The 27,951-nt window shown below is 54.7% G+C and overlaps 1 protein-coding gene across 2 annotated transcripts; it reads left to right on the top strand.

Moving 5' to 3' along the window:
* Positions 1-6,904: 6,904 nt before the first annotated feature.
* On the top strand, positions 6,905-27,134 carry TIE1 (tyrosine kinase with immunoglobulin like and EGF like domains 1). 2 transcript variants are annotated; one of them, XM_035727279.1, is made up of 23 exons: positions 6,906-7,855; positions 9,992-10,309; positions 10,407-10,517; positions 11,888-12,043; positions 12,184-12,315; positions 12,477-12,617; positions 12,809-12,937; positions 13,728-13,873; positions 14,095-14,239; positions 16,622-16,780; positions 16,955-17,092; positions 17,293-17,589; positions 18,189-18,479; positions 18,769-18,959; positions 21,142-21,352; positions 21,517-21,627; positions 21,761-21,951; positions 22,923-23,036; positions 23,138-23,208; positions 24,362-24,402; positions 24,497-24,593; positions 24,676-24,775; positions 26,845-27,134. In XM_035727279.1, exons 1-23 carry the CDS (start codon positions 7,798-7,800, stop codon positions 26,914-26,916), a joined length of 3,420 nt encoding a protein of 1,139 aa, XP_035583172.1. In that variant the 5' UTR covers positions 6,906-7,797; the 3' UTR covers positions 26,917-27,134. The 2 variants fall into 2 exon arrangements, with proteins under 2 accessions (XP_035583173.1, XP_035583172.1); XM_035727280.1 differs by lacking the exon at positions 12,809-12,937 and having other exon boundaries at positions 6,905-7,855.
* The last annotated feature ends 817 nt before the right edge of the window (positions 27,135-27,951 follow it).

The raw sequence follows: 27,951 nt of genomic DNA on the forward strand, positions 1-27,951 counted from the left end.
CAGAATTCCATGTCGAGACAGTTTAAGAGTCTTGTGTTACAGTCAAGATGGAGATGGTAACAAATCAGAAAGGCCTGTGTTGGAAACGTCCAGTGCAGAGTCTTTATAATGTCCGCTCTACGCAGAGTTGCGGCATGTTCTGAACAGTAAGGGAAAAGAGGCACACCCTGATAGATGATAGATGACCCTGTTGGACTTCTTGTTTCCTGCGGCCCTCACTTCCTTGCCACTCGCACAGCCACACCATAGACTCTGCCACACCCCAGAAATGCTATAACCCTCAAAACAAACTCAGATCTCACCTTTGACCCCAGCCACCTATCCCCCCAACTCTGTCTGTTACCCTACTAGATTAGCGCGACTCAAAACATGGCTGGCTGCCCAGCACTCGTCAGTGAACTGTTACAAGGAGATAAGGGCAAAAAGCGAGAGTAAGCATTCAGAAACGTTTCTGTCAAGCTGCCATCACTGCAAGACATCCGAGCACGCTCCCCGTGGGCGCTTAGAGACGCCGTCACGTGCGGACTCCACACCGGAAGCGGAAAGCGGGGAGAGCGGCCTATCGGGCATGCGCAGTAGGACCGCGCGATCTGAGACGCTGCGTAGCCGACTCTGACTTCACCCTTGGAACAGTAGTTCCTGCTCCTCCTATAATTCACTCCTAGAGAAGAAACTCTTCTCTGAGAGAAACACCTCAAAGCCCAGGCATTCACCCCTTCCCTCTCGTTTCACTTCTTTCTCAACCCAACGTGGACCCCGGAGAGAACCTCCATGAATGTTCACACCATCCAGCGCATCGGCCCAGACGGTCTCCACCAGGAGTGAATCCACTTCTGATTCAAGCTGCTGATTGGTGCTGGAGTCCTGTGAGGGAACCACCCTTGGTGGGATGATGGAAACTGGAAATTCCCTCCAAGGAAGACCCAGCCCCTACCCATGCCTTTCCCTGTTATAACACAACAAACACACATTTATTTTTTGCTGAATATTTATTGAGAGCCGATTATTTGCAGTGTTGTCAATTATGGGCAGCTGTGGTCCCTGCCCACAAGGAGCTCATTGTCCAACAGGAGATATTGGCCAGGTAGTGCAAGGAAGTTGAAGCTTACGGAGAAGTACAGGAGAGCAGTGGAGAGTATAGCTGGCACTGAAGAAGTACACACACGCTGTAGATGGGCACAGTGTGTGTGTGTGTGTGTGTGTGTGTGTGTGTGTGTGTGTGTGTAGAGGTGATCAGTGGGGGGAAGGGAGGTCAATGTCTCTCCAGTCAAAATGGAAAAGACAGCTTCTGTTATCATTTTTCTCAGACTGAGTCATTACTAGCACATGCAGGAAAGAAAGTACCACAATCAGGGTTGTGCATTGTTATGGCCAAATCAGATCCTGTGGTTCTGAAGCTGTCATTCTGGAACTTGGATCTCCCCCCCACACACACACACACAAAAGAAACATCATTCCAAAGGAACCTCAATATGGGTCAGACATCACTACATGTGTCACTAAATCATACACTGAGCCTCTAACAGGAACCCCAGTAAAACATGGGCCTTGCCCAGAGGAGTAAGTTGGTTCCCATTCTTTCAACAAATGCCCTGAAGCTTCAAGTCTTCAGGTTTCTGCCATGAAAGGATCTCTGTTGCCTTTTAGGCTAAACATTCCAAAGCATGCTGTCTGTCCTTCTTGTGGTTGCAGCCCCAGCATGTGGCACAGGGTCTGGCCCACAGGAGGGGTGTGGAAAACATCTGCATGCAAGCACGGGTTCCTGGGAAGCTGCAGGCCTGTCCCCACCCTGGTTTCATTAACCTGTTCCTAGAGAAGGACTATGCTGTCTATGATCTGAATGTTTGTGTTCTCCCAGAATTCATGTTGAAATCCTCATGCCCAATGTGATGTTAGGAGGTAGGGCTTTGGAGGTGATTGGGTCATAGGGGCAGAGCCTTCATGAATAAGATTAATACCTTTATTTAAAAAGGTCTGAGGGGCACCTGGGTGACTCACTCAGTCAAGCGTCTGCCTTCAGCTCAGGTCATGATCCCTGGGGTCCTGCGATTGAGCTTAGTGGGGAGTCTGCTTCTCCTTCGCCCTCTGCCCCACCACCTATTTGTGCTCTCCCACCCACTCTTGCTCTCTCGCACTCTGGCTCTCACACTCTCTCTCAAATAAGTTTTTTAAAAGGTCCAAGAGAGGTCCCTTTCCGCTTCTGCCCGGTGAGGGCCCATGACCTGGAAGAGAGCCCTCACCTTGATCGTGTTGGCACCTGCTCTCCCAGTTTCTAGCCTCCTGAATGGTGAGAAATAAATGTTGTTTATAAGTCACCTAGTCAGTGGTATTTTGTTATGGCAGCCCAAAAAGCCCAAGAGAGACCACTTCTCCAAAAGAAGCAGCCCCAAATCTAGATCAGCTATGAAAAATACACAATGATTTTCAGTGTCACCGGAGGTGACACCATTGAGCAAACCCAGTGGGTCTTGATAGTTCCAAAAACACAGGTCCATTTTTCAGTCGCTATGGGCAAATGATAATTTCATTACCCATTCCTTTTTGGTCCAACTACAGCTTCTTACCAGTAACATTCCAATTATAGGTCCCTAAAATTTGGCATTTGGAAACTAAAAGTGGCACGTAGATTAGATTAAAATCCCAATCTCAGTGGCACTAAAATCTCTACTTCAGCATTCCACTAGGAAGCCTGGCAGCCCTGAAACCACTGACAGCTGGGTGGCACTGGGTCGCACAGCACGCCCGAATACACCCACAGACTGGCAGCTGGAATTCCCACTATTTGCAGGAAGGCGGCTTTCTCCACAGTGAATTATCAGCCTTGTGCGGAGCTGGTCATGCTGCTATTCCCATTCTTGAAAAAAAAAACCATCTTTGGTCACCTCATTATGAACTTAGTTTGTTTGGGGGGTTCAAGGGTTGATCTTACAATGTGTAGAGCTGCATATTTTCATGAGCATTCTTTCGACTATGACTTTCCCAGTGACTGAGACTCTAAGATACGCATTATGGCTTTAAGTATTCCTATCGCAACAGCAGATCCATGTACAACCCACTCAGAATGTGTTTGTGCAGTGATATTTCATTTGTGACACGCTGTTTGTAAACCCATGCTATGTATATTACTTGCAACAGTGCTCCCTTGGGCAGCACATACACTGAATTACTTGCAACATAGTCTCAAGGTACATAAAAATACACTTTTATGCTTATAGGAGATTGTTGTATAATACACGTCTCTGTATACGAGCTCCGAAGGATTCGCTCTGTATTTATCTACAGATCATTACTGCTGGGTGTGTTTCCCAGCTGAAAAAGCAGGGAGGGCAGATGGGCCTTGAGTCTTGGTACACGCCACACAGTGTCATGGGCTCAGACTTCATTCAGAGCAAACATTTGTGCCAGTATCTGTGTCATCTTCCAGAAGAACAGATGCTGCCCAAATGTTCTCCACACATTCGCAAAATGACACCAGGCCCACCAGGTTTTCCCAGAACCGAGGGAGGTGTTCTGCAAAAGTGAAGAGTGCCTTCAACCCTGCCAGACACACCGCCCCGGCAGTCCCGAGTGCCTCTCTCATGCCAGATTCAAAGACCCTGGCACCAAGATGGGCTGAAGACTAACACATCAACCACCTCACTCCCATAGGAGACTGCCAGAGAAAGCTCTTCCCAGCCTCACACCTAGGAATGGGGTGTCTGTGGGTCTATGGGATGGGGGGAATTTTCCCTGACCCCTTTTCATGCCGCACTGGCAGTCCAAGTCTCTCCTGAGACTTTACAGGGATTTTCAGAAGAGCCCCCAGCAAAATCAGGCTACAGGGGTTCAGCTTCCCCAGGACAGTGAATTGGAGCCTGGTGGGAAGTTCAGCCTTCGCCCAGGAATAGACTCTGGGAAGATGTCCCAGCCCCAAAAGGAGGGGTTGGACTTCCAAACAAAGTCCCCTAAGTTGGCACCAGGTCCCACCTCCACTCCAACCACGCCATTCCATGCCAGAGAGACCACAGGTCTCACCAGGAGCCCCTGCCATCTCATGGCGCCAAGATTTCTCCCTCTGCTCCCTGGAAGGACAGACTCCTGGCAGGCACTCCAGACCTGCAGGTCATGTTCTGTTCTGGGAACGGCCAGTGGAGACACCAGATGGAGCAGGGATGCCAGGGCAGCGAGAGACGAGGGGGCACAGCAGGGACAAGAGCCATGGGGCTTTGGAGGCTTTCCCAAGGGGCTGGGACTGCCCCAGGTTGTTGTCAGCCTTCTAGAGTGAGTGCACCCCCAGTGCCAGGGATAGGCATGGGTTTGCAGCAAAAATAATGACATCGGGGCACCTGGGTGGCTCAGTCGGTTAAGCGTCCGGCTCTTGGTTTCAGCTCAGGTCATGATCTCAGTGTCGTGAGATGGAGCCCCACACCCCCAGCACTGCTCAGTGGGGAGTGTGCCTGAGATTCTCTCTCTCCCTCTACCCACCCCCCCCACTCACGTGCTCTCCCTCTCTCAAATAAATAAATCATAAAAAGAAATCTGACATCAGGCCAACAATGAGCTGGTGCCGCTGGTAGCAACCTAAGCTAAGGACTGTAAATGCCGGAGGCTCACTCCCTGCACACTCCTTGGGTCTGCTTAACAGGTGCCACTGGTAGCCACTGGTACCAGCGGCACTCAGCTGGTGCCGCTGGTAGCAACCTAAGCTAAGGACTGTAAATGCCGGAGGCTCACTCCCTGCACACTCCTTGGGTCTGCTTAACAGGAGCCACTAAGTCAGAAGTTCAAGTCCCAGCCTTGCCACAACCCCAAAATGCCCTCAAACACCACAGGGCTTACTTTTCCCAGCTGTAAAACAAGAAAGCTATATGAAGGGAAGCAAAATATACCACCATGAAATCAATCTCCTTGGCATATTGATTATTTTAAGCTGGTTATTTTTTTAAGATTTTATTTATTTAATTGATGAGAGAGAGAGAGAGAGAGACAGCGAGAGAGGAACACAAGCAGGGGAAGTGGGAGAGGGAGAAGCAGGCTTCCCGCCGAGCGGGAGCCCGATGCGGGGCCTGATCCCAGGACCCTGGGATCAAGACCTGAGCAGTCGCCTAACCAACTGAGCCACCCAGGTGCCTCTAAGCTGGTTATTTTTAAGAAACAGTAGACACAGGGGAAGTTCTGAAAACTGCGTAGAAGTTACTCTTTTACACTGATAAGGAAAATCTCCATTTATAAGGGTGTCTCCCCCTTGTTGTACCAGGAAGAAGGGAACGACTCAATTTCTAGAAACTCTTATCAACAGAGGGCAAAAACTTAAATCTGTACAACAATCTTACCCACATTTACTGTGCTTTTCCTAGTAGTCTCCCAGAACTGACTCCCCAGCCCCCGCATCCTCTTTTGTCTTTAGCTGAAGGTGGTATTTAAAGTGATGGCTTTGGCCATTTCGGGGAGTTACTCGGTTTTCCTGGGTCTCTCTTATAGGTGTGGGAAAATCTTCCCTTCTTCCTTTTAAGATTCTTTAGCTGGTCTGATAATTAAATTGACACAAGCCAGATTAACAGAAGAAAGACAAATTTAATTACATATATGGGAGCCCTATAAAATATGAGACCCAAAGAACAGCCAGGTGGCTAAAGCTTATAACATACTGAACTAAGGCAAGGGTGGGCTACAAAAGGGAGGTGGGTATTGGCAAGAAGGCAGAAGAGATGTTTAAAAAACAAAGACTGCCCCATTATGTGCACAGCAAAGAAAAGAGAAAGCTCTTCCCAGCCTCATACCTAGGATGGGGTGTCTGTGGGTCTATGGGATGGGGGGAATTTTCCCTGACCGCACTGGCAGTCCAGTCATTCATCAACAAAATGAAAAGGCAACCTACAGAATGTGAAATGATATTTGCAAATAATATATCTGATAAGTGGTTAATATCCAAAATATATAAAGAACTTAAACAACACACACACACACACACACACACACACACACACACACACACACACACACACACACACAAAACCTGATTTTAAAATGGGCAGGGGACCTGAACAGACATTCTTCCAAAGAAGACATACAGATGGCCAACACACACATGAAAAGATGCTCAACATCACTCATCATCTGGGAAATGCAAATCAAACCCACAATGAGGTATCACCTCACACTTGTCAGAAGGACTAAAAACAAGAAAAAAAGAAATCACAAGTGTTGGCGAGGATGTGGAGAAAAAGGAACCCTCGTGCACCATTGATGGAGATGCAAACTGGTGCGGCCACCATGGAAAACAGTACAGAGGAAGCATAGGATCCAGTAGTTGTACTACTGGGTATTTATCACCCCACCAAAAAAAAGAAAACACTAATTTGAAAAGATATATACACCCCCTATTTTTACTGCAGCATTATTTACAACAGCCAAGACATAGGAGCCACCTAAGTACTCATTAATATATGAATGGATAAGGAAAATGCGGATAAAATGGAATATTACTCAGCCATAAAAAAATGAGATCTTGCCATTTGCAACAACATGGATGGACCCAGAGGGCATTATGCTAAGTGAATTAGGTCAGACAAAAAACAAATACCCAATGATTTCACTTATATGTCGAATCTAAAAATCAAAACAAACAAAAACCAGACTCAAATGCAGAGAACAAACAAGTGGTTGCCAGAGGAGATGGGTAAGGTAGATAAAGCAGATTAGGAGGTACAAACTTCCAGTTATAAAATTAAAAAGTCACAGAGATGAAAAGTACAGCGTAAGGAATATAGTCAATAATATAATTGCTGTTTGGTGACAGAATTGTTGAACCATTATACTGTACATCTGAAACATAACTGTATAGTAATTATAACTCAATTAAAAAAAAAAAGTTGGCCTGTCACGCAGTTAAGTTCCTTAGGTAAAAAGGAATCTCTGCTAATAGCTCTCTTCCTGGAACAGGCACCCTTTCCAATATAAATTTAGGCAGCTGAAAGTGAGGTAAAGAGCTTTTCCTGAATCTGCTAGGTTTTTGAATATTTTTAGCTCAAAATAATCTTCATGCCAAAGAGGCATATTGCAGGAAGACTTGTTCTGAACCCCTTCACTCCTATGTCTACAGGGAGGTACACAAGCTATTAAACTCTTGTTTTTCTGCTGTTAATCTGCCTCATATCAATTATTAGGCCAGCCAAAGAACCTGGAAGGGAAAACTTGTCCACACCTTCATATGCAAGATAGAATCAAAGTTCTTTTTCTGCCCTGAGCGGGAATTCTTGTGTTCCTTTGTCCACTTGTTCCGTATGTGAACTGCTCTCTAGGACACCCGTGTATCAGTGTCCTAAGACACATACATAAGGAATTGCATGGGCCATATTGTATGTGCTGGGGGGAGGGGAGACCCCAGAACAGCATCCTCCCCCGTCCCTCCTCAATAGGCGGAAGCCACTGGCTTCCTCCCTTTCCTGCCTCCTGCCTGCTGGCAAGACAGAGGACCAAAGGGAGAAGGGGAGATGGGAAAACTGGTCACATAGTTCCTAGGTCTATCCTTACAACTCTCCCCCACCTCAAGTGACCCCATTCCAGGGCCTTCCAGGCCACACCCATCCCCAGCCTTGTGGGGGCCGGACTGGGCGTGGGGAGGGGGGAGGACGGTGAGCAGAAGCAGGCTAAGTCCCCTCCCCACCCCTTCACTGCTACCCCTCCCACCCAAGCCACCTCATTTCCTCTTCCTCCCCAGCACCAACACACACTCATCAGTACAGGCCCAGCATCTAGACCCAGACGAACTGACCGGAGGCCTCGCTTGTCCTGGCTGACCTGGTCAGCCTCCAGAGTATGGTCTGGCTGGGGCCCCGTTTGCTGCTCCCCATCCTCTTTCTGGCTTCTCATGTTGGTAAGTCTCCCCCAAGCCACTCCCACCCCCAGCCCCCAAAGCCCTGATTCTCCCCTAGGAAGCCTTACCATCACCGCCATCACCTTTATGTGCACCCCGATCAGCTAGAAAGTGGGATCAAGGCCCCAAAACCCAGGCAGGCACTAGAAACCTCTGCGGCCTGGCATTGGGGGTACAGCAGTCATTGTGCTGGATTTTAGGATCAGTAAAGCGCCGCAGGGCCTATGGGGGCCCTGAAGTTTTCGGTGGGTGCTCATACGGTCGGTGTGTTGGATTCATTCAATTACTCATTTGACAAACATTTACCTAGCACCAACAATATTCTAGGAGCTGTGCTCTGGGTCACAGGTTGAAAGGCAGACAGCCTCCAGATCTATGTAACAGAGTCTATGATGCTGACCTCCTATGGCTGTTATGGGGTTTAAAGGAGGTCATTTACACAGATTGCCCGGTGCCCAGTTGTTGCCTAAGCAGCAGCTGATCCCTTCAGTGATGGCCAAAAAGGATTAGAATGCAAAGGCTATCTTTGAGTGGTAGCTGGGGACACAACACATGGGGTGAAGGATAAAAGAGAGACACAAGTAGCCCCAGAGGAGCACTGAGGAGCCAGCTACTCTGCTCGGGGGTAGTAGATGACAAAGGCGTCCAGAGAGACTTCGCTAGGAGCAGTGGTCTTCATTCCAGGCAGCCAGAACAGTAGATGCAAGTCTCAGAGGAGATGCAAGTCTTAGTAGATGCAAGTCTCATTGCTCACCCTCTCAGAGTAGAGTGTGAGCAATGAGGGGCTCAAAAGCATGCTCTGTATCCTGCGGGCAATGGGGAGCCATGGGAGGTTGCAGACATTGAGTCACAAGGTCTTAGATGGTCACTCTGGGGGATGAGTCGGGAAAGGAGGGGAATAACTGTTGGGATGGTCCAGGTGAGTAAAGGTGAGGTCTAAACAAGGGTGGGCTTGGAGATGTGGGTGCAGTCAAGAGGCTTTGAGGAAGTGGAATCCGCAGAATTTTGTGACTGATGGCAGCAGCCAGCAACATCCTTAGAGGCATAGAGTTCAGAGTCAGACAACCGGGCTCGCCAGTTACTAATTGTATGCCCTTGGGCAAGTTACTTCTCTGAGGTTTCATTCGCTGGCTGTAAAACTAGGGTAATTAACACCCACCACCCAGGACAGTTGGGCTGATAAAATGAGAGAACATGCATAAAGCGCCTGCCATAAAATTGACCTCCAATAAACATTATCACAAAAGTAGGAGCACGAGAGGACTCCAAGGTTTGTGTCTCGGGTGGTTAGTGCCATCTGTTGAGTCAGGGGGCACCGGAGAGAAGCAGGATTGGGGAAGCTGATAGAAGTGCAGGCCAAAGCTGAGAGGCTGTCCCAGGGCTGTCAGAGGGGATAGTTAAGCCAGGGGAGTAGGTGAGCTTGCTCCAGGAAGCCCGTAGAATAATTATTATTGCCCTCCTCTGTAAATGGAAAGACATCAACTTCACTGGGGGTGTGAAGATCCACTGGAAAGCAGGTGCTCCAGCATATGGTGGGCGGTCAGCAAATGCTAACTTCAATTTACTCGTGGTAGGCTTTCGAAGAATATTAATTGATGAGCTAAGTGGCATTTAAGCCAACCAATTACTCGCCAAAGGTGACGGGCAGGGACAGAAGAGGGGCTCCCCTCCTTTCTGCCCCCCCAACCACCTGGCTATAGAAGCCCGCCTCTCCCTTAAACCCCAGGATGGCAAGCCTGTCTAGATCTCTGGAGTGGCAGGGAGGGCTTTCTCGAAGCCGATTTTGTTCTCCAGGGCTCTCCCGGAGAGCGGCTCCCCTTTGCAGAGCAGTCTGAGACAGGTGGGGGCTCAACAGGGCTGGCAGGGAATTAAACAGTGAGGGAACGGAGACAGGGAGCATACATCATTCTTTCCGAGGCTATAAATGGGAAGCCATCTGGCGGGAGAAGGGGGGCACCAGGAGGCCAGAGAGGGGGCTTTGTTTTTGTTTTTCGGGACGAAGAGCCTCGGGAGGAAAGGGCCAGTGCGCAGCGGGCCGGGAAAGAGACCGGAAGGGAGGGGAGGGAAACGCCTGGAAGAGGGCGCGGGGCGGGCTGGGGACCCCGTGGGACAGGAGGACTGACGTCCCCGCTCCAGGCGCCGCGGTGGACCTGACGCTGCTGGCCGACCTGCGGCTCGCCGAGCCCCAGCGCTTCTTCCTGACCTGCGTGTCCGGGGAGGCCGGACCAGGCCCAGGCGCCGACGCCTGGGGGCCCCCGCTGCTGCTGGAGAAGGACGACCGCATCGTGCGCACGCCGCGGCCTGGACAGCCCCCGCACCTGCTGCGCAACGGCTCGCACCGCGTCACGCTGCGCGGCTTCTCGCAGCCCTCGGACCTCGTGGGCGTCTTCTCGTGCGTGGGCGGGGCGGGCGCGGGGCGCACGCGCGTCCTCTACGTGCACAACAGCCCGGGAGGTGAGTCCGGCCCGCGGGGCGGGGACCGGAGGGGAGGCGCCCTTGACCTCTGACCCCACCCTCCGTTCCTCCATCCCGCCCCCCACCCCCACCGCAGCGCACCTGCTCCCGGACAAGGTCACACACACGGTGAACAAGGGCGACACGGCCGTGCTTGTGGCACGTGTGCGCAAGGAGAAGCAGACAGATGTGATCTGGAAGAGCAACGGTGAGAGGGGCGTCCGAACGGGTTGGGCAGGTCAACGCACATGGGTCTGCCGCCTCAACGAACACCTCCCTGCCCTCGGCCCCGCCAGCTTTGGCCGCCTACACAGCCTTCACTCCGATACACCTGTTACCCTCCCCGCCGCACCAGCCTCTGTCCTGGATCAGGTCCAGGGGAGGCACCTGCCACCCCTCTCTTCTCTGGCTCTGCGCTGTTCTCCTACTGCACCCAGAGGACCAGCAGCCTTGTTTGCCGTCGACTACATCCTTCCCTGTTACCCTCAAATCACCTTTGGCTCTCCCCTGGGAGTTAGCAGGTGCTGTCACATAGCCCCCCTGGCAGGGGGGCAGCAGTCCTCGTGGGGAAGAAGAGAACTGGTAACTCGGCCCAGGCCTGCCCCGACCCTGGCCCTATCAGACCCTCTGGCCACTCCATGGGAGGGAGCCCTTATTCTGTGTGGCCCCAGAGATTCCTGCCTCAGCCCTCAGACCCACAGCCCTTTGGCTGCCTCTTGCATCCCTGGGCTCTTGAGGGAGCAGGACCCCTCCCTTGGGCCAAGGGGTTTGTCTCCTGAGCACCAGGCCCCCTGAACTGATGAGAGGTGTGGAGAGAGTGACGTAGACCTGGGCTCCCTACAGTCCAGTCCTGAGCAAAGAGGCAAAAGGGGTGGTACAGGGATAGGGACCCTAGGATTTGGGTCTGCAGGTCCTGGAGGAAGAGGCTTCTGGGAGAAGTCCCCAAGTAGATAACCCCTGAACTGTGCCCAGAAAGAGGCATGGGAATTAGCCACACAAAGGAGGAGGAAAGGTCATTCCAGGAGGGGGATTGGCTAAGAGGAAAGGCAGGAAGTGCTGACATACTATGGTGTTTCTAGAAGAGAAACCAGCATTTTCAGAACTCAGGAATGTTAGGAATCAGGCACGGTGTGGAGAGGTATGGGGCCCGAGGGCTAAGCAGTGATGTGCTAAGGAGGGGGTAACTGGGGGAATCCAAGCAGCGGAGCTGCAGAGGCTTCTGTTGAGGAAAATCCTGCGGGCTGCTGAGTGGAGGATGGACGGGGAGAAGGGGAAACTGAGGCAGAGGAGACTGCCTGGAAGGCTGTAGGCGGCCAGGGCTGTGGTGGTGGTGGCCGTGAGCGGCGTGGAAAAGACTGGACTGCTTTAGGAGATGAGGAGGAGCTAGACTGAGCAGGACCTGGTGACTTAGTGTTGGTGGGGCACGGAGCAGAGGATGCACCCCAGCTTTCTGCCTTGGGGACAGACCCTGGCTGGTGCCTTGCCCCAGTTCTGGCCACTGTACGGGGCGCATATTGATGTGACCTGGGCACCAGCTCTCACCTGGTGCTGAGGCCTCTGACCCGCTTCTGCCCCCAGGATCCTACTTCTATACCCTGGACTGGCATGAGGCCCAGGACGGGCGGTTCCTGATGCAGCTCCCAAATGTGCAGCCACCAGCGAGTGGCATCTATAGTGCCACCTACCTGGAAACCAGCCCCCTAGGCAGCGCCTTCTTCCGGCTCATCGTGCGGGGTTAGGAGCAGAGGGCAGAGACGGTGGGTGGGATGGGAAGCCAGGAGCCCGTGGGCACCTCCTGTGGGCCCCCAGGGCTGTCCTGGTCCTCAGCAGCAGTGGGGGGGGGAGGGTCGGTTGCTGAAAGCACATTCCTCCAGGCTGTGGGGCAGGGCGCTGGGGACCAGACTGTACCAAGGACTGTCCAGGTTGCCTGCACGGAGGTGTCTGCCATGACCAGGACGGCGAGTGTGTGTGCCCCCCTGGATTCACTGGCACCCGCTGCGAGCAGGGTAAGGAGGCAGGGGTGGTGGGGCGAGGACCTACCTTCCCCCTGGCTGGGGGAAGAATCATGAACCAAGAGGATGGAGCTTGGTGGGTGGTGAGAATGCCAAGAGGATCCCGGACCCTGCGGCCCAACAGTGGACCCTACACCCACCCGCCCTGTTTCTAGCCTGCAGAGAGGGCCGCTTTGGGCAGAGCTGCCAGGAGCAGTGCCCGGGCACATCGGGCTGCCGAGGTCTCACCTTCTGCCTCCCGGACCCCTACGGCTGTTCTTGTGGATCTGGCTGGAGAGGAAGCCAGTGCCAGGAAGGTACGGACTGACCTGCCCTCTGCTGTCCCTGACACAGACAGCCGGCCACAAGCCAGACCGGGCCCCTCCACCCGGGCCCTGCTGCACACGCCAGGCCCTCCACGGTCCCCTGCTTACCCAGCCTGTCGTTACCCAGGCAGGCCCCAGCTGCGCCCTCGCTGCCCCTCTAACCACAGCCCCTCTGTTCGCAGCCTGTGCCCCTGGCCACTTTGGGGCAGATTGTCGCCTCCAGTGCCGCTGTCGGAATGGTGGTACTTGCGACCGCTTCAGCGGCTGTGTCTGTCCATCCGGCTGGCATGGAGTGCACTGTGAGAAGTCAGGTACAAGGGTCGTTGAGACCCCCCAAAACAAGTCAGCCTTCACCCAACGCGTTTCCCTGGCTCCAGCTCCTACCCTCGGGGAGCTCGGGGTTCAGGGGGCGTCCTTACTGCCCAGCCCACATCACCCACGCGGGGCTGGGCAGGAGCCAGTGTGGGTGGGAGCCCAAAGGAGGCCCCTGGCCAGTCTGAGGGGTTTAGGGAGGGCTTTGGGGAAGAGGCAAGATCTGAGGTGGGGTATGAAGGATGAGTGCAAGATGGCCAGGGAAAGAGCCCAGGCAAAGGCCTAGGGCCTGAGGCCTCAGGGTCCAGTACCAGGAGTAAGGGGAGGCTGGGGTGGGGGCGGTCAGAAGAGGCAAACCTCGGGGACTTTGAACAGCAGGCCAGCAGGTGTGCTGGGGGTAGGAGGGAATTGTTGAAGACGCGGAAGGAAGGCGGTCAGATTTGGGTTTGAGAGAGGATCCACACAGCTGGGTGGAGAGTAGAGGCAGGAGACCCCAGAGGGTCTGTAACAGCCCAGAAACGATTGAGGCCTGAACCAGTGTTGGGGCTGTGAGGCCGGGGAGGGGCCTGCTTTGGCCGAGGGAGGACATTGAGTTGGGGGCACAAGAGGTAGACTCTGCGGCCGATCAGCCGTGGGGTGCGAGGGCCCTACAGGACTCTGCGGCTTTCAGGCTTGAGCAGCTGAGCAGTTAATGGCACCTCCTCTGAGATGCATGACACGGGACAAGGGGCCACTTTGTGGTCAGTGTCTGCCCCGTGGGGCTCCAGGATGCGCCCTCTCTCTCCCTAGACCGGATCCCCCAGATCCTGGACGTGGCCTCAGAACTGGAGTTCAACTTAGAGACTACGCCCCGGATCAACTGTGCAGCCGCGGGGAACCCGTTCCCAGTGCGGGGCAGCATGGAGCTCCGGAAGCCAGATGGCACAGTCCTCCTGGTCAGCAGCACCCCTGCCCCCCATCCCCCCGGCCTCACACATGGTCCCTCAGACCCCTGACCCCTCGGGGCTTTCCATAGGCTCTACCCACTGGCCTGACTATGGCTCAAATGGGGTCGGACAGACGCTTGAGAAGCCACCTCTGTCCCCTCATCAGTCCCCATACCAGCCACTTGGGTACTCATTCTCTATGGTCTGTTCCCTTTCCCTGTCTCTCTCAGTCCACCAAGGCCATTGTGGAGCCAGACAGGACCACAGCTGAGTTCGAGGTGCCCCGCTTGGCCCTTGGGGACAGTGGGCTCTGGGAGTGCCGCGTGTCCACATCGGGTGGCCAAGACAGCCGACGTTTCAGGGTCAATGTCAAAGGTCAGTGATGGGGCCATGGAGGATGGACAGTGGGCAGAGTGGTGCTCAGGGGGCTGATGCTGCTCAGACAGAGCATTGTAGCAGGAAGGGCAAGGGCACCTAAACTCTCAGCCCAGCACCCAACAAAGAGGGCTTGTCATCCACCAGAGGTCTGGGCTGGCCTGTGTCAGGGCAGAAGCATAGCTCCGTCCTATCTGGAAAGGACATCCCGTACCTTAGGAACGACATACCCTCTGGCCCTGCCCAGCCACCTGTCTGGCCATGCTGGCCCTCTCCACCTTCTCACAAGCCCTGCACCCAGCGTGTCTTTAATTCTGCCTCTGGGATGCTGCTGCCTGCTCCGGGTCACACCCCAGGGCTCTCAGTGCCAGGACAGGGGAGCACGCAGGGCGCCTAAGCTCAGAGGGTGGCCTGCTGCCCAGAGGAGCTACTTGGGGTTTTCCAGGTGAGTAGGGAGGGAGCTGCCAGTGCCCAGGATGGCCCAGAGCAGGGCACGACCGTGTCCCTTCACCTTCGCCAGCACCGATAAGCCCTAGCTCCTCGCCCTCTGATCCTGACAGCCCGCCTCCCCCACAGAAGCCCAGACCTCTCCCCTCTTCCTCTTCCTCTTCCTCCCTACTTGCTCTCCACCCCTCCCACCAAACTTGCAGCTGCCCCACCAGCAGGACCTATCAGTGTGACCCGGGCTCCCCCTCCAGCCTGTCTCTTCTCCCTAGGCTTCCGATCCCAGGCAATTTGGTTTCAAATCTTCACCACAAATTCCTGGCTCCAGGGCCTTAAGCAAGCTGCTTAGCCCCTCGCAGCTTATTTCTCTCCCCATACAGAGAGGATATCAGCACTCTCCAGAGAGGGTTGCAGTGAAGCAAGTCAGATGATGCATTTAATGTGTTTAAGTTGCGCTGAGGTTAGATGATGCATTTAACGCACTGAAGTTGCAATGAGGTTAGATGATGTATTTAAGCACTGAGCGCCGTGCCTGGTGCAGGGTATGTGCTTCATATACGTTGACGTTTATTGCTAGTATTATTTTTTTTTAGAGATTTAATTTATTTATTCAAGAGAGAGGAAACAAGCGAGCGAGCAGGGAGAGGGGCAGAGGGAGAGGGACAAGCAGACTCGGTGCTGAGCACAGAGCCCAACGCGGGGCTCCCTCCCAGGACCCTGAGATCATGACCTGAGCTGAAACCTAGAGTCAGACGCTCAAAGGACTGAGCCCCCCAGGCATCCCTATTGTTACTGTTATTAAAGTGTCCTCTCCCAAGGTTTTGGCTGTTCTCTGGCAACTCCAGATATGCATATCCAGATACGATCTGTAGCCTAGACCACTCTCCTGAGCCCCAGACCCATTTGGTGGGACCTCCAGCAGTGGGGGTCTGGTTCTGAAGTCAGTGTGGAAGTCTGGGCCCACTTTATATCAGGCCACCCCCTGCACAGCTAAGCCCTACTGTGAGCCCTAGGCACGCGGGGCTCCAGGGCTCCAAACCCACCCGTGCTCTCACCTCCTCATGACATGCTGACGCCACCGTTCTTCCCACCCCCTCAGCTCGCAACCCTGTGTCCTCCACCCAGCCTCCTGCCCTCCCTCGCTTCCAGCCACCCATTCATCCATCCACCCATTCTTCTTAGAACAATCAGTCTGGTAAATGTCTGGGAGAAGCAAGGGAACCAGTCACAGAGCAGACGTGATCATCTGGTAAGAAAAGCTCAAGCCAGAAGAGGGGCGATGAGCATGGAGTGAGGAAGCCAGGCAGGAACAAAAAGCTGTTTGGGGTAGGATCGGCTGATTCTAGGTGGCCTGGCCAAACACCTCGTTCAAACCCTGGTTGTACCTCCTGCTGGCTGCCTGGCCGTAGGCAAGGTAAACCTCTCTGAGCCTCATAACACGGGGGAGAGCCCTGCCTGAAAGGTAGCTGTGAGAAGTGGAGATTGTAGGCATGAAACAGCCCAGACAGAGCAGGTGCCTCATCACTGGCTATCTTTTTTTTCTCCAGCGAAGAGAGTGACAAATGATGGGGGAGGGCAGAGAGCATGCTGACACCAGGCTCTCTCCCTGCCTTGGGTCTCAGCCCGCTCTGTGTGCCCCACGCTACCTGGTTAGAGTGCCCTCCCCCAAATCCAGCTAGCCATGGCAGACCCCACTTAGCATCGTTGGGGACCCTCTCACGTCCTCATTGTTGGATCCTTGTGGCCTGAGCTGCCCAGGGGGCAGAACGCTGGCCCTTTTGGTCATCGGTTGAACTTTGTCTCTCGTCAGCCCGGAGGGGCCCCACGTCCAAACCAAGACCCAGACACGGCTTTGCTGGCCACAGTAGAGCCCTTAGTTTTCTGAGGACTGTGCAGGCTATCTGGATGGACCCTGCCTTAGCTTGGGTCTCCTGGCAGTGCCCCCAGTGCCCCTGACTGCTCCTCGGCTCCTGGCCAAGCAGAGCCGCCAGCTCGTGGTCTCCCCGCTGGTCTCCTTCTCTGGGGACGGCCCCATCACCTCTGTCCGCCTGCACTACCGGCCCCAGGACAGCACCATGGCGTGGTCCGCCATTGTGGGTGAGTGGCGGGGGGGGGGGGAGGGCGGGGGGGGCGGGACTCTGGTGGTGGGAGGGGGGCTGGGGCAGGACAGGGCTATTGGGTAATAATGAGGGGGAAAGGGCAGAATGAAAGGGGGGGAGGATGGCAGCTTGTGGAAGAGGTGGGGGCTGAATAGATGTGTGCTGCCCCCAGTGGACCCCAGCGAGAATGTGACTTTGATGAACCTGAGGCCGAAGACGGGATACAGTGTCCGCGTACAGCTGAGCCGGCCGGGGGAAGGCGGGGAGGGGGCCTGGGGGCCTCCCACCCTCATGACCACAGACTGTCCTGGTGAGAGGCGAGAGTCACCCCTTCGTGTCCCCCCAGGGGCTACCGTCCTGTGCACTCAGGAGTTGTCCTGTCTTGTCCCCACGCCAGGGGCCCCTGCCTTTCCCACTGGAGGGTGTCCCGCCTTGTCCCCTGGGGAATCGCTGTCCTGTCCAGCCCCAAGGACCAACTGAACAGTTCTGACTCCCGACCTCCGGCCCCAGAGCCCTCGTTGCAGCCGTGGTTGGAGGGCTGGCACGTGGAGGGCCCTGACCGGTTGCGAGTGAGCTGGTCCTTACCCTCGGTGCCTGGGCCACTGGTGGGCGATGGTTTCCTGCTGCGCCTATGGGATGGGGCACGGGGACAGGAGCGGCGGGAGAACGTCTCGTCCCCCCAGGCCCGCACCGCCCTCCTGACCGGACTCACGCCTGGCACCCCCTACCAGCTGGATGTGCGGCTCTACCACTGCACCCTCCTGGGCCCCGCCTCGCCCCCTGCGCGCGTGCTTCTGCCCCCCAGCGGTATGCTGTGCCTGGAACAGGGGTTGTGGGTTCAGGGTGAGGGGAGGACCTGGGCCACAGGAAGCACAAAAGGACCCGGGAGGTCACCGGAGAGTGCTTGGACAGGGAGAGAACACAGGGCGTGTGGAAAACGTGGGCATGAGGGGGAAGTAAGATGTCAGCCAGACGTGACTGCAGGGAGGATGTGAGACGGGCTGATTCTGGAGGCCAGGGGGAGGTGGGTCCCCAGGAGCATATGGGGTGGGGGAGACATGGGGAGGCCAGGGTTCATGTAGAGATCAAGAGTCATGGGGAGGATGGGGTGTACCAGGAGGACATGGGATTTGGGGGAACCCAGGGCACCGGGGGCACAGGGAGGACCTAGCATGCTGGGATGCCAGGAAGACCTGGCACGTAAGGAAAACAAAGGGGAGCGGAAGTTTGGGGGTGAAGGGAGCCGTAGGGAGCGCTATTCAGCCCAGAAGGGAAAGGAGGAGGTTGGCGGGTCAGCTCGCATTCTGGGGCCAACAGAGCAGGGAACACGGCTAGAGTGGGTCTGACCCCAGAGCTACGTACCCTGTTCCCATCTGAGCCCTGCCTTCCTGCCCCCATGTCCCCAGGGCCCCCAGCCCCCCGACACCTCCGTGCGCAGGCGCTCTCAGACTCCGAGATTCAGCTGATGTGGCAGCGCCCGGAGGCTTCAGCTGGGCCTATATCCAAGTACATTGTGGAGGTGCAGGTGGCCGGGGGCTCAGGAGACCCACTGTGGATGGACGTGGACAGGCCCGAGGAGACAAGCACCATTGTCCATGGCCTTAATGCTAGTACACGCTACCTCTTCCGTGTGCGGGCCAGCATCCAGGGTCCTGGAGATTGGAGCAGCGTGGTGGAGGAGTCCACCCTGGGCAATGGTGAGAGAGCAGGGCCACAGCAGCTCCCGGGCCCGGGGTAGGTCTCCATGCCCTCTCCTTCCACGCAATCTCCAGCTTTGGAGCTAGGACATCCGATGCTCTTCCCAACAAGTCACACCAGTCCTGACCCTGGGCACCCTGGCCCTTCCCTGCTTCTGTCATCCTAATGCTAGGAAAATCCTGTCACTCCAGGGAACCATCGGCCTTCGGCCTGACACCCCCAGTCCCTCCTGGTGCTAGGATCTCTGACCTCTCCCTCCCCATGATCCGCCCCCCTTCTTGTGTGCAGGGCTGCAGAGTGAGGGCCCGGTCCAAGAGGTCCAGGCAGCTGAGGAGGGCCTGGATCGGCAGCTGATCCTGGCCGTCGTGGGCTCCGTGTCTGCCACCTGCCTCAGCATCCTGGCTGCCCTCTTAACACTGGTGTGCATCCGCAGAAGCTGCCTGCGCCGCAGACGCACCTTCACTTACCAGTCAGGATCGGTCAGTCCGTGCGCCCCGTGTCTAGATGCATCTGTCCACTCACGCACAGTACCTGTACCCCCTGAGTGTGTGCGTGTGCGTGCGTGTGCGTGTTTATGTCACGGGTATAGGACTTCACTCAGCGATGCTCAGGGGTGTAAAATATAATCGTCCTTATTTTTCTAGAACTGAATTCAGTTCATCAGTCAGTTTATGTTAGTGGTGAAATATTTAATATTCCCACTTCCAAACGAGCCCATATGTCCATATTGCACCATGGTAGATTCGGGATTCTCCCGCTTCTCCCTGGAGGTGCTATAAGCCTAGGTAGCATGGTGATGACATGGCGGGGGCAGGGGGACAGGGGGTCACCTGGGCTTCATATTGGCCCCTGTCCTGGCAGACCCTCCCGGACTTGAGAGCCAGCACACATTTGTGGCCGATGCCCTCAGCCTTTCTGTGGCGTCCGGCCTACAGGCCACTCCTACTGTGAGTTCCTCGTCCCGGCCTCGTCTCTGCAAAGGCCAGGGCCTCCTCTGGGAAACTTAAGAGCCGTGAGGAGCTCCCTGTACCCTACGGAGGGCAGCGTGTTCTGTGGCCCTCATGCCCTTTGCCGCGACCCCTGTTATGGCTGTTTCTACTCTAGAATTGTGCTAGCCCGGGGTTCCCCTGTCGCTACAGGGGGGAAGGAAGCGCCGCCGGCACTCTCCCTGGCCTCACTGTAAGCCTGTCTGAGCTCTCCGTAGTCCGTAGTCTGTGTCCCACCTGCCCTACTGCCTCCTCTGAGATCTTTCCCCAGAGCTGTCCCTGATGATCCAGACTTTGCCCTTGGCCCTCTGCACCTGGGCTTTTGATATTTACAGCCAAGCTTTGGCATTTCAAAGAAACAAAAACAACAACAACAGCAGCAAAAAACAAAACAAAAAAACCCCTCTTCTCTCTCAAGGGCTGATCCTTATGATAGAAAGCCTAGTGTCCAAGGCTATTGTCTCTGCCGGGCTTTAGTAAAAACTCCCTTCACAGATTCAATTGGCTTCTTTGTTCCAGGCTGCTCTTTTCTGAGGTCAGTACGCCCAAAAAGCTCCACTGCTGAGGTGGGGGCAGGGTAATGCAAATGTTGAGGGAAGGAGGTGGGAAAGCAGCCTTGAACACATACATAATCCTAATATCTGCCCAGACGCCCCCTCCCTCACGTGCCCGCACGAAGGTGTGCGTGTGTGCCACGCAGGAGTGCACATACGCATCCACTGGTGGGCACCCCCGTGCGTGTCCCCGTGTGTCCCTGTGCCCCTCCCCGAGCACATGTGCGTGCGTGCATCTGTGTACAGTGCCCTCCGCTGTGCGTGTTTCCCGGGAATCCGTGTGCCCCGTGTCCTGAGCCCCTCGCCTAGGGAGCTGGGCATCAGCTCACTTAGGGAGCCCCACCCCCAGGTCTGTGTCAACCCTCTTCCAGGTCTCTTGTCAGCGTGCCCTGGGTCCCGCCCAGCTGTTTCCCTTTCCTGCCATCCGCCCTGCCCAGGTGGCCCAGCTCCTACACGGTTGCGGGAAAGGATGTTCCTCTTTTGTGCTGGTCTTTCTGTCTTCAGCTCCTGGGTGGTTTTAGAGCTATAGATGGATGCCACCTGGGTGGACAGTCATCTCTGCTTCTGCTGCTGTGGAGAAAAGCCCTCCGCTGACTCCCAGCAGCTTGGGGCTTCACATGTGATAGGCGCTCAATAAATGTGTCCTAGCCCACAGCCCAAGGCTGAAGTCCTCTTCAGAGTATCCCTGATGACCAAAAACCTGGTTGTGAGATTGGCACTGTAATGGGAAGCTTGCCACTTCGCAGCCCAGCTCATTCCAATTCTTTCCTGCTTGAAATGTTGGAGATACCCTCTTTCCATTGACTCGTGGCTTCATGGCTTCTAGCAGCCTTACCCACTCTTTGTTCTTCTGGAGCCCGCCATACCTGATCCCCGGCTGTGGCCTCGCCTCTCTGTTCTTGGACACCCAACCACCCAGCGGCCCACCGATGGCTTCATCTCCTGTGATTCTGTCTCAGCGTGTGTCCTCTGTCTGCATGTCTGCTCCTGGCTGACCACCAGAGTGCCCTCTGCGGGGGTCTCTGCCCATTTGTCTAACCGTCCCTTGATGCCCATCTGTGCCTCCTGCTGGCCCCGGGTCTTGGCGCGGACCGCCTGCCCATTTGTCCCCTCCCATGAAGGGCGAAGAAACCATCCTGCAGTTCAGCTCAGGCACCTTGACGCTAACCCGGCGGCCGAAACCACAGCCCGAGCCCCTGAGTTACCCAGTGCTGGAGTGGGAAGACATCACCTTTGAGGACCTCATCGGGGAGGGGAACTTCGGCCAGGTCATCCGGGCCATGATCAAGAAGGACGGGCTCAAGATGAACGCGGCCATCAAGATGCTGAAAGGTCCCCCAGGGAGAGACCCCTGACCCCAGGCCCACCCCCCCCCCTTTGTCCCACAGATCCCAGGCCCTACCTGGCTCCCTCCAGCACCTGCCCGCAGCCCTCACTAGTCTTGCCTTTTCTCCAGGACTGTTTCTGACAGAAGTGATATTGGATTCTTTACACAGAGTATGCCTCTGAAAATGACCATCGGGACTTTGCGGGAGAACTGGAAGTTCTGTGCAAATTGGGGCATCACCCCAATATCATCAACCTCTTGGGGGCTTGTGAGAACCGAGGTAAGCCCCCAGCTCCTCACCTGCCCCTTTTTCCCAAGCCCCATCTGGGGCTTCAGGCTCCCTTCTCCGACGGGGGGCGGGGGGGGGGGCGGTGCCTGCTGCAAGCCCACTGTCCCTGCTCCTTCCCGCCCAGGTTACCTGTATATCGCCATTGAATACGCCCCCTACGGGAACCTGCTAGACTTTCTGCGAAAGAGCCGGGTCCTGGAGACGGACCCAGCTTTCGCCCGAGAGCATGGCACAGCCTCGACCCTCAGCTCCCGGCAACTGCTGCGCTTCGCCAGTGACGCGGCCAACGGCATGCAGTACCTGAGCGAGAAGCAGGTGTGTGCAAGTGGGGGGAAGGTGTGCCGCCATGGGGCGCACTGCAGCAGGCCCTAATTGGGTGTGGGGTCGGGGAAGACAGAGGAGGACAAGACCCTGAGCCACTGGTCTGGGCCCGTGCGGGAGAGCACAAGACAACCAGCAGGTCTGGGGTTTCGTTTGAAGCATGTGAGGGGCATCGGGGTGGAGATGTTGAGTTGGCAGTTAGAGATACTAGCCTAGAACTCGGGAGAAAGGCCGAGGCCAGAGACAACAATCTGGGAGCCGTCACCCCACAAAATGGTAGAGAGTCTCATGGCAAGGGAGTGGACCCTGTTGGGGGGGGTGGAAAGACCCACCAGGACAGGGTGGAGGGTGGGGCAGGGAGTGGAGGCCTGAGCCCACGTCTGAGGACACCCTGCTTGAATGGAAGGAAGGAGGGGACAGTAGCAGGAGGGGGACATGAGACTGAGGAAGGGCATTTTAAAGTTAGTGAAGTTTCAAGTGTTTCTGAAGCAGAGGAGTAGGGGCCAGGGCAGAGGGAGGGGTTGATGGAGAGAGGTTTCCAAGGAAGGTGGAGGGTCTTGTGGGGAGGACTTGGGACTCAAGGGAAAGGTCACTTTGGGCAAGAGGAGGGCATCCCCCACTTTCTTCAAGGAGGGGAGAGGAAAGGGGGAAGGGAACAAGTGAAGAGGGGAGGATGCAGTGTGGTCACCAGGGACAAGCCCACCCTTGTCCCAAAAAGAGGGACACAGCCTGAGCTTGGCCATGGCCAGATCCCAAGAAGGAAGGGACAGCCAGCAGCGTGACTTTTCTGAGGCAGGAGTCGCTGGTCCAGGATAAGGCCTGGTTGGCTGGGAAGAAGCGTAAGGGGCTGTTATAGAGAGGGAGGGTGCCCACAAAGACCAGCTGTGAGGTCAGATCCCTCACGGGCCCAGGAATCCTGGGCTTGCTCATCCCCAGTCTTTCCTGACTTCTGACCATGCCTACAGTTCATCCACAGGGACCTGGCTGCCCGCAATGTGCTGGTCGGAGAGAACCTGGCCTCCAAGATTGCTGACTTTGGCCTCTCTCGGGGGGAGGAGGTTTATGTGAAGAAGACGATGGTAAGTCTCAGTCTCCCCACTCAGGTTCCATGCCTGCCCCCCAGAACCCCTGACACAGGCCCCTCCTCCTCACCCAACCCCTCAAACCCGCTCTCTCCCAGGGGCGTCTCCCCGTGCGCTGGATGGCCATTGAGTCTCTGAACTACAGTGTCTATACCACCAAGAGTGATGTGTGAGTGTGGGGCTCAGAAGGGGCAGGAGGGATTGGTCCCCCAAAGATGCATACAGACATAACTAGACACGTCTTAGGCACATGTCAGGTAGTATGAGCATGATTTGGGCATTCCAGGGTATGTTCCAGGCGTGACACAGGTATGATACAAGTGTGTCTTGGGTAGACCTTGGCGATGCCCAGCATCTTAGTGGGAAGGTGGGGGGCTGGCTGGAAGGAGGCGTTGTCTTGGAAGGTGTTTCAGTGGTAGGATTGGGGTAGGGGACTTTAGAGCAGTGTTCATCTAACACTGGGAGATAACACTGGAGAGGTTTGGGAATGTGGGTGGATAATGCCTGGGTGGATGGAGAGACCACTCAAGGAGTGTTCTCACCTTCGTCTCTGAAGGGCAGGGTCATCTCCACCTGAGAACGTAACCAGAGCATAACCGCCGAGGTCCCCTCTTTATGTTCTCACCCCCAGACGACCATATCGGCCCCCCTTCTGCTCTTCTTTCCAGGGAACCCAGCCTGCTTTGCCCATTGGCCCCCAGCCCTTTGGCCTGGCTTGCCTTGTTCACTGTCCACCACAGTGACCGCCCCTCTGACCACCACTCAGCTACTTCCTGCTTCTGCCCCCAAACCCCCTAGATGCCCTCCCCCCACTAGAACTTCCATCCTGGTCTCACCTGCGTAGAGGTGAGGTTGCACAGTATAAGAGGCAGTTAAGAGCAAGGGCTCTGGAGTTGAATTGTGAGGGCTTGAGTCCAGTTCTACCACTGACGAGCTGTGTGACCTTGGGCAAGCTAGCTCAGTAGTCAGTACTCCTCCAGTACCTCAGTGTCTCCATCTGTAGAATGGGCATAACAATAGCACCTATATCATAAGGCTGGTGCGAGGGTTAAACGCATGAACATATATGTTAGATGATCAGTGCGAGGCCCAGAGGGTGTGATTAAAATGTTAGCTGTGCCAATGTTGAGCCTGGGAGCGGCTATGAAGGAATTTCAGTGGAGCAGAGACAGCGGCTGGCCAAGGCGGACACCTGCAGCGTAGACCCATGCAGGGGCCGATGGGGGGGTGCGGGGGGGGAGGGCTGCACCCCGGGGCAGGTAGACATTAAACAGCTGGCCCCAGGGCCTAGACGGGAACTAAGTACATCCTTCTCGTTTCAGTTGGTCCTTTGGGGTCCTCCTCTGGGAGATCGTGAGCCTTGGTGAGTTCTAGATCCCCAGACCCCAGCCCTCTCCTTACCCCCCACCCCCCCACCCCCGTTCCCTGGGCTGAGAGAGCTCCGTCCCCTCCTGCAGGGGGCACACCTTACTGTGGCATGACCTGTGCTGAGCTCTATGAGAAGCTGCCTCAGGGCTACCGCATGGAACAGCCTCGTAACTGTGACGATGAAGTGTGAGTGTCCTCAGCCTGGAGCCCCGGACCCCCTCAGCCCCGTTGGCCCCGACCCCTCTTCTCAGCAATGCCCCATCCGCAGGTACGAGCTGATGCGTCAGTGCTGGCGGGACCGTCCATATGAGCGACCCCCCTTTGCCCAGATTGCGCTGCAGCTGGGCCGGATGCTGGAAGCCAGGAAGGTGAGGAGACTGGGGGTGACGGGGACTGGGGCTCAGCGGGCTCTGGGGGTGCTCTCTCATCGAAGCCAGAGAGCAGCACCTCCATGTCCTTATCCCCACCACTAGCTTCCAGGACAGCTGGGCCTCAGGATGCCACCCCCCCCCTTTCCAGCTCTCCATGGGTTGGACACTAGGCCCTCCTAACTCTTCCAAGGTCCCGGCAGCCAATCCCTCCCCCAGGCCCCAGGTTCCAGACTGCTTACCTGTCTTCCTCGGCTGGGGCCGTCAGCCCACTCTCATTTGGAGCCTTTCTCCTCACCGGGCACAGGGCCAGAGTGACAGTGCCTGAATGGTCAGCTAACCAAATGGATGGATGGGTGAATGAATGATAGAGTAAGTGAATGAATGAGTAGAATTAGGGGATAGGTGATACAATAAACATATGAATGAACACATAATTAAATAACTGAATCTAGTAACCATGTGAATAAAGGAATTATCAGGTAAATATAAAAGAAGAAATATATCAGAATGAGCAAATGCAAAGAGTTCTTCATATGAATTAATGACTAAGTAGCTGTAGGAATTAATAAACTGTCTTAAGAATGAAGGAATGATCGGGACGCCTGGCTGGCCCAGGCGGTGGAGTGTGCGACTCTTGATCTCGGGGTGATGAGTTCGAGCCCATGTTGGGTGTAGAGATTACTTAAATATAAAACCTTTCAACAAACAAACAAGAATGAATGAATGATCGAATAACCACATAAATGGATAAATGACCAAAAATAGCTTTATGAATAGATGAATAAATGAATGAATGCATGAACAAACAATTCATTTGATGGGTACATAAAAAAAAAGCTAAGATGAATAGATAAAGATGCAGTATATACAGTTGACCCTTGAACAATGGGTGGGTTAAGGGCACCGATCCCCTAGGTAGTCAAAAACCTGCATATAACTTTTGACTCCCCCCAAACTTAATTACTGATAGCTTACTGTTGACTAGAAGCCATACCACTAACATAAACAGTCAACTAACACATATTTTATGTATGTATTATATACTGTGTTCTTACACCAAAATAAGCTAGAGAAAAGAAAATGTTAGTAGGAAGGTCATAAGGAAGAGAAAATATATTTACACCACTGTACAGTGTTTATTGAAAAAAATCTGGTGTAAGCGGACCCATACAGTTCAAATCCATGTTGTTCAGGGTCAGTTGTGTGTACAATGGAATATTACTCAGCCATCCAAAAGAATGAGATTTTGGGGCGCCTGGGTGGCTCAGTCATTAAGTATCTGCCTTCGGCTCAGGTCATGGTCCCAGGATCCTGGGATCGAGCCCCCGCATTGGGCTCCCTGCTCCGCGGGAAGCCTGCTTCTCCCTCCCACTCCCCCTGCTTGTGTTCCCTCTCTCGCTGTCTCTCTCTGTGTCAAATAAATAAAATCTTAAAAAAAAAAAAAAGAAATCTTGCCGTTCACAGCAACATGGTTGGATGTAGAGGGCACTAGGCTAAGAAATATGTCAGAGAAAGATAAATACCATTTGATCTCACTTATATGTGGAATCTAAAAAACAAAACAAAGAATAAACAAAAAACGAGACTCATAAATCCAGAGAACAAACTAGTGGTTGCCAAGCCTCCACACTTGGGCAAAATCGGTGAAGACTAAGAGGTACAAGAGGTAAAACTTCCAGTTACGCGATAAATAAGTCCCAGGGATGAAAGCACAGCATAAGGAAAATAGTCACCAGTACGGTACTTTGCGTGGTGACAGATGGTGACTGTCAAATCGCTGTGTTGTACACCTGAAACTAACAATATTATATGTCAACTACACTTCAGTGAAAATTTTTTTTTAAAAGAAGAGAAAAAGCCCTCTTGTTTAACAGTGTGTCGACGGGCTCTCACCTGAACCCCCAACCGTGGTCTGCTCTGGCTGCAGAGGGCCACCTTTGGCCATGGGGCCATCTTGAGTCTAAATCAGTGTCTCTTCAAGTCGCGCTACCACATTGGAAGCCAGGGAGCTCCAGCCAGAGGCGCCCCCGCCCCCGGCCCACACTAAAGCCTGTTCTGTCCCGCAGGCCTATGTGAACATGTCGCTGTTTGAGAACTTCACTTACGCGGGCATCGACGCCACAGCCGAGGAGGCCTGAGCGGCTGTCAAGTCAGAACCGGGCTCTGCTGGCCAGAGCCAACTCCACTCTCCCACCTGTGACTTCGGATCCTTGCAGCCTCTGACCTGAGCTGCCTCGAGGAATTTTTTTTTTTTTAACTTAAGAAAAGAGGGGATCCAGGGCACCTGGGTGGCTCCGTCGGTTGAGCTTCCAACTCTTGGTTTTGGCTCAGGTCGTGATCTCAGGGTCGTGAGATCGAGCCCCACATCGGGCTCCGTGCTCCGTGCTCCGTGCAGAGTCTGCTTCTCCCTCTCCCTCTGCTCCTCCCCCCACTCTCTCTCTCTCTATCTCTCTCTCAAATAAATAAAATTTTAAAAGAAAAAAATAAAAGAGGGGACCCAGGGGTGGGGTGGGCTTACCCCCTTAGGGGACTCGGATCCTCATCCTTTGCAGCTGCTCCCATGCCTTTAGCAGCTACTGTTACAGTGACTCTTCACATTTCTCCTTCTAGCTCAGCTGCTGCACATTTGCACCCTCTCCTGCGACTCCCTACACTCAAGCCCTCCTCAGTTCCCACCCAAGCCAGCCCCCGCACCACTAACATTCCCCGTTTGGCTACTCCCCACTCCGGCTTTATTATCCAAAATAAATAAATAAATGCTATAAGAAGCTCCAACCAATGTCTTCCTTTCATTGCTGGCCAATCCCAAGGAAAAGTTGAACCAAAGAGAAACTGGACTTTCCAAGAAAAGAAACGCTGTCCTCAGGGACACAGTCGTAAGCCCCCAGCCCACTGTTGGGGTTGGCTCTCCATGCCGGGGGATGTTCTGGAAGACCCATTTTACACAGACACCACCACCCACCTCCCTGTTCTATGAGAAGTCCAGTTTCCCCTGGCCTCCCTGCTCTCCAGTGCCCGTCACCAGCAGCTCTCCCTACATCTCTATGTAACTGCCAGTCTAGGGGTCGGCTCTGTCCAAACAGTCCGGGCCAGGATCAGCACTAGCTCAGTCTCAGCTCACTGACACCTCAGCACCAGACCAATTCTGGCCTGCCTTGAGCTCTCACTTCTCC

This window comes from Zalophus californianus, chromosome 4 (assembly GCF_009762305.2).
Source record: "Zalophus californianus isolate mZalCal1 chromosome 4, mZalCal1.pri.v2, whole genome shotgun sequence".
Lineage (NCBI taxonomy): Eukaryota > Metazoa > Chordata > Mammalia > Carnivora > Otariidae > Zalophus > Zalophus californianus.

Coding starts and splice junctions, on each gene's coding strand:
- TIE1 (XM_035727279.1), top strand. CDS start 7,798: ATGGTCTGGCTGGGGCCCCGTTTGCTGCTCCCCATCCTCTTTCTGGCT. Junction 17,093..17,292: donor CATGACCACAGACTGTCCTG/GTGAGAGGCGAG, acceptor CTCCGGCCCCAG/AGCCCTCGTTGCAGCCGTGG. Junction 18,480..18,768: donor GGAGTCCACCCTGGGCAATG/GTGAGAGAGCAG, acceptor TCTTGTGTGCAG/GGCTGCAGAGTGAGGGCCCG.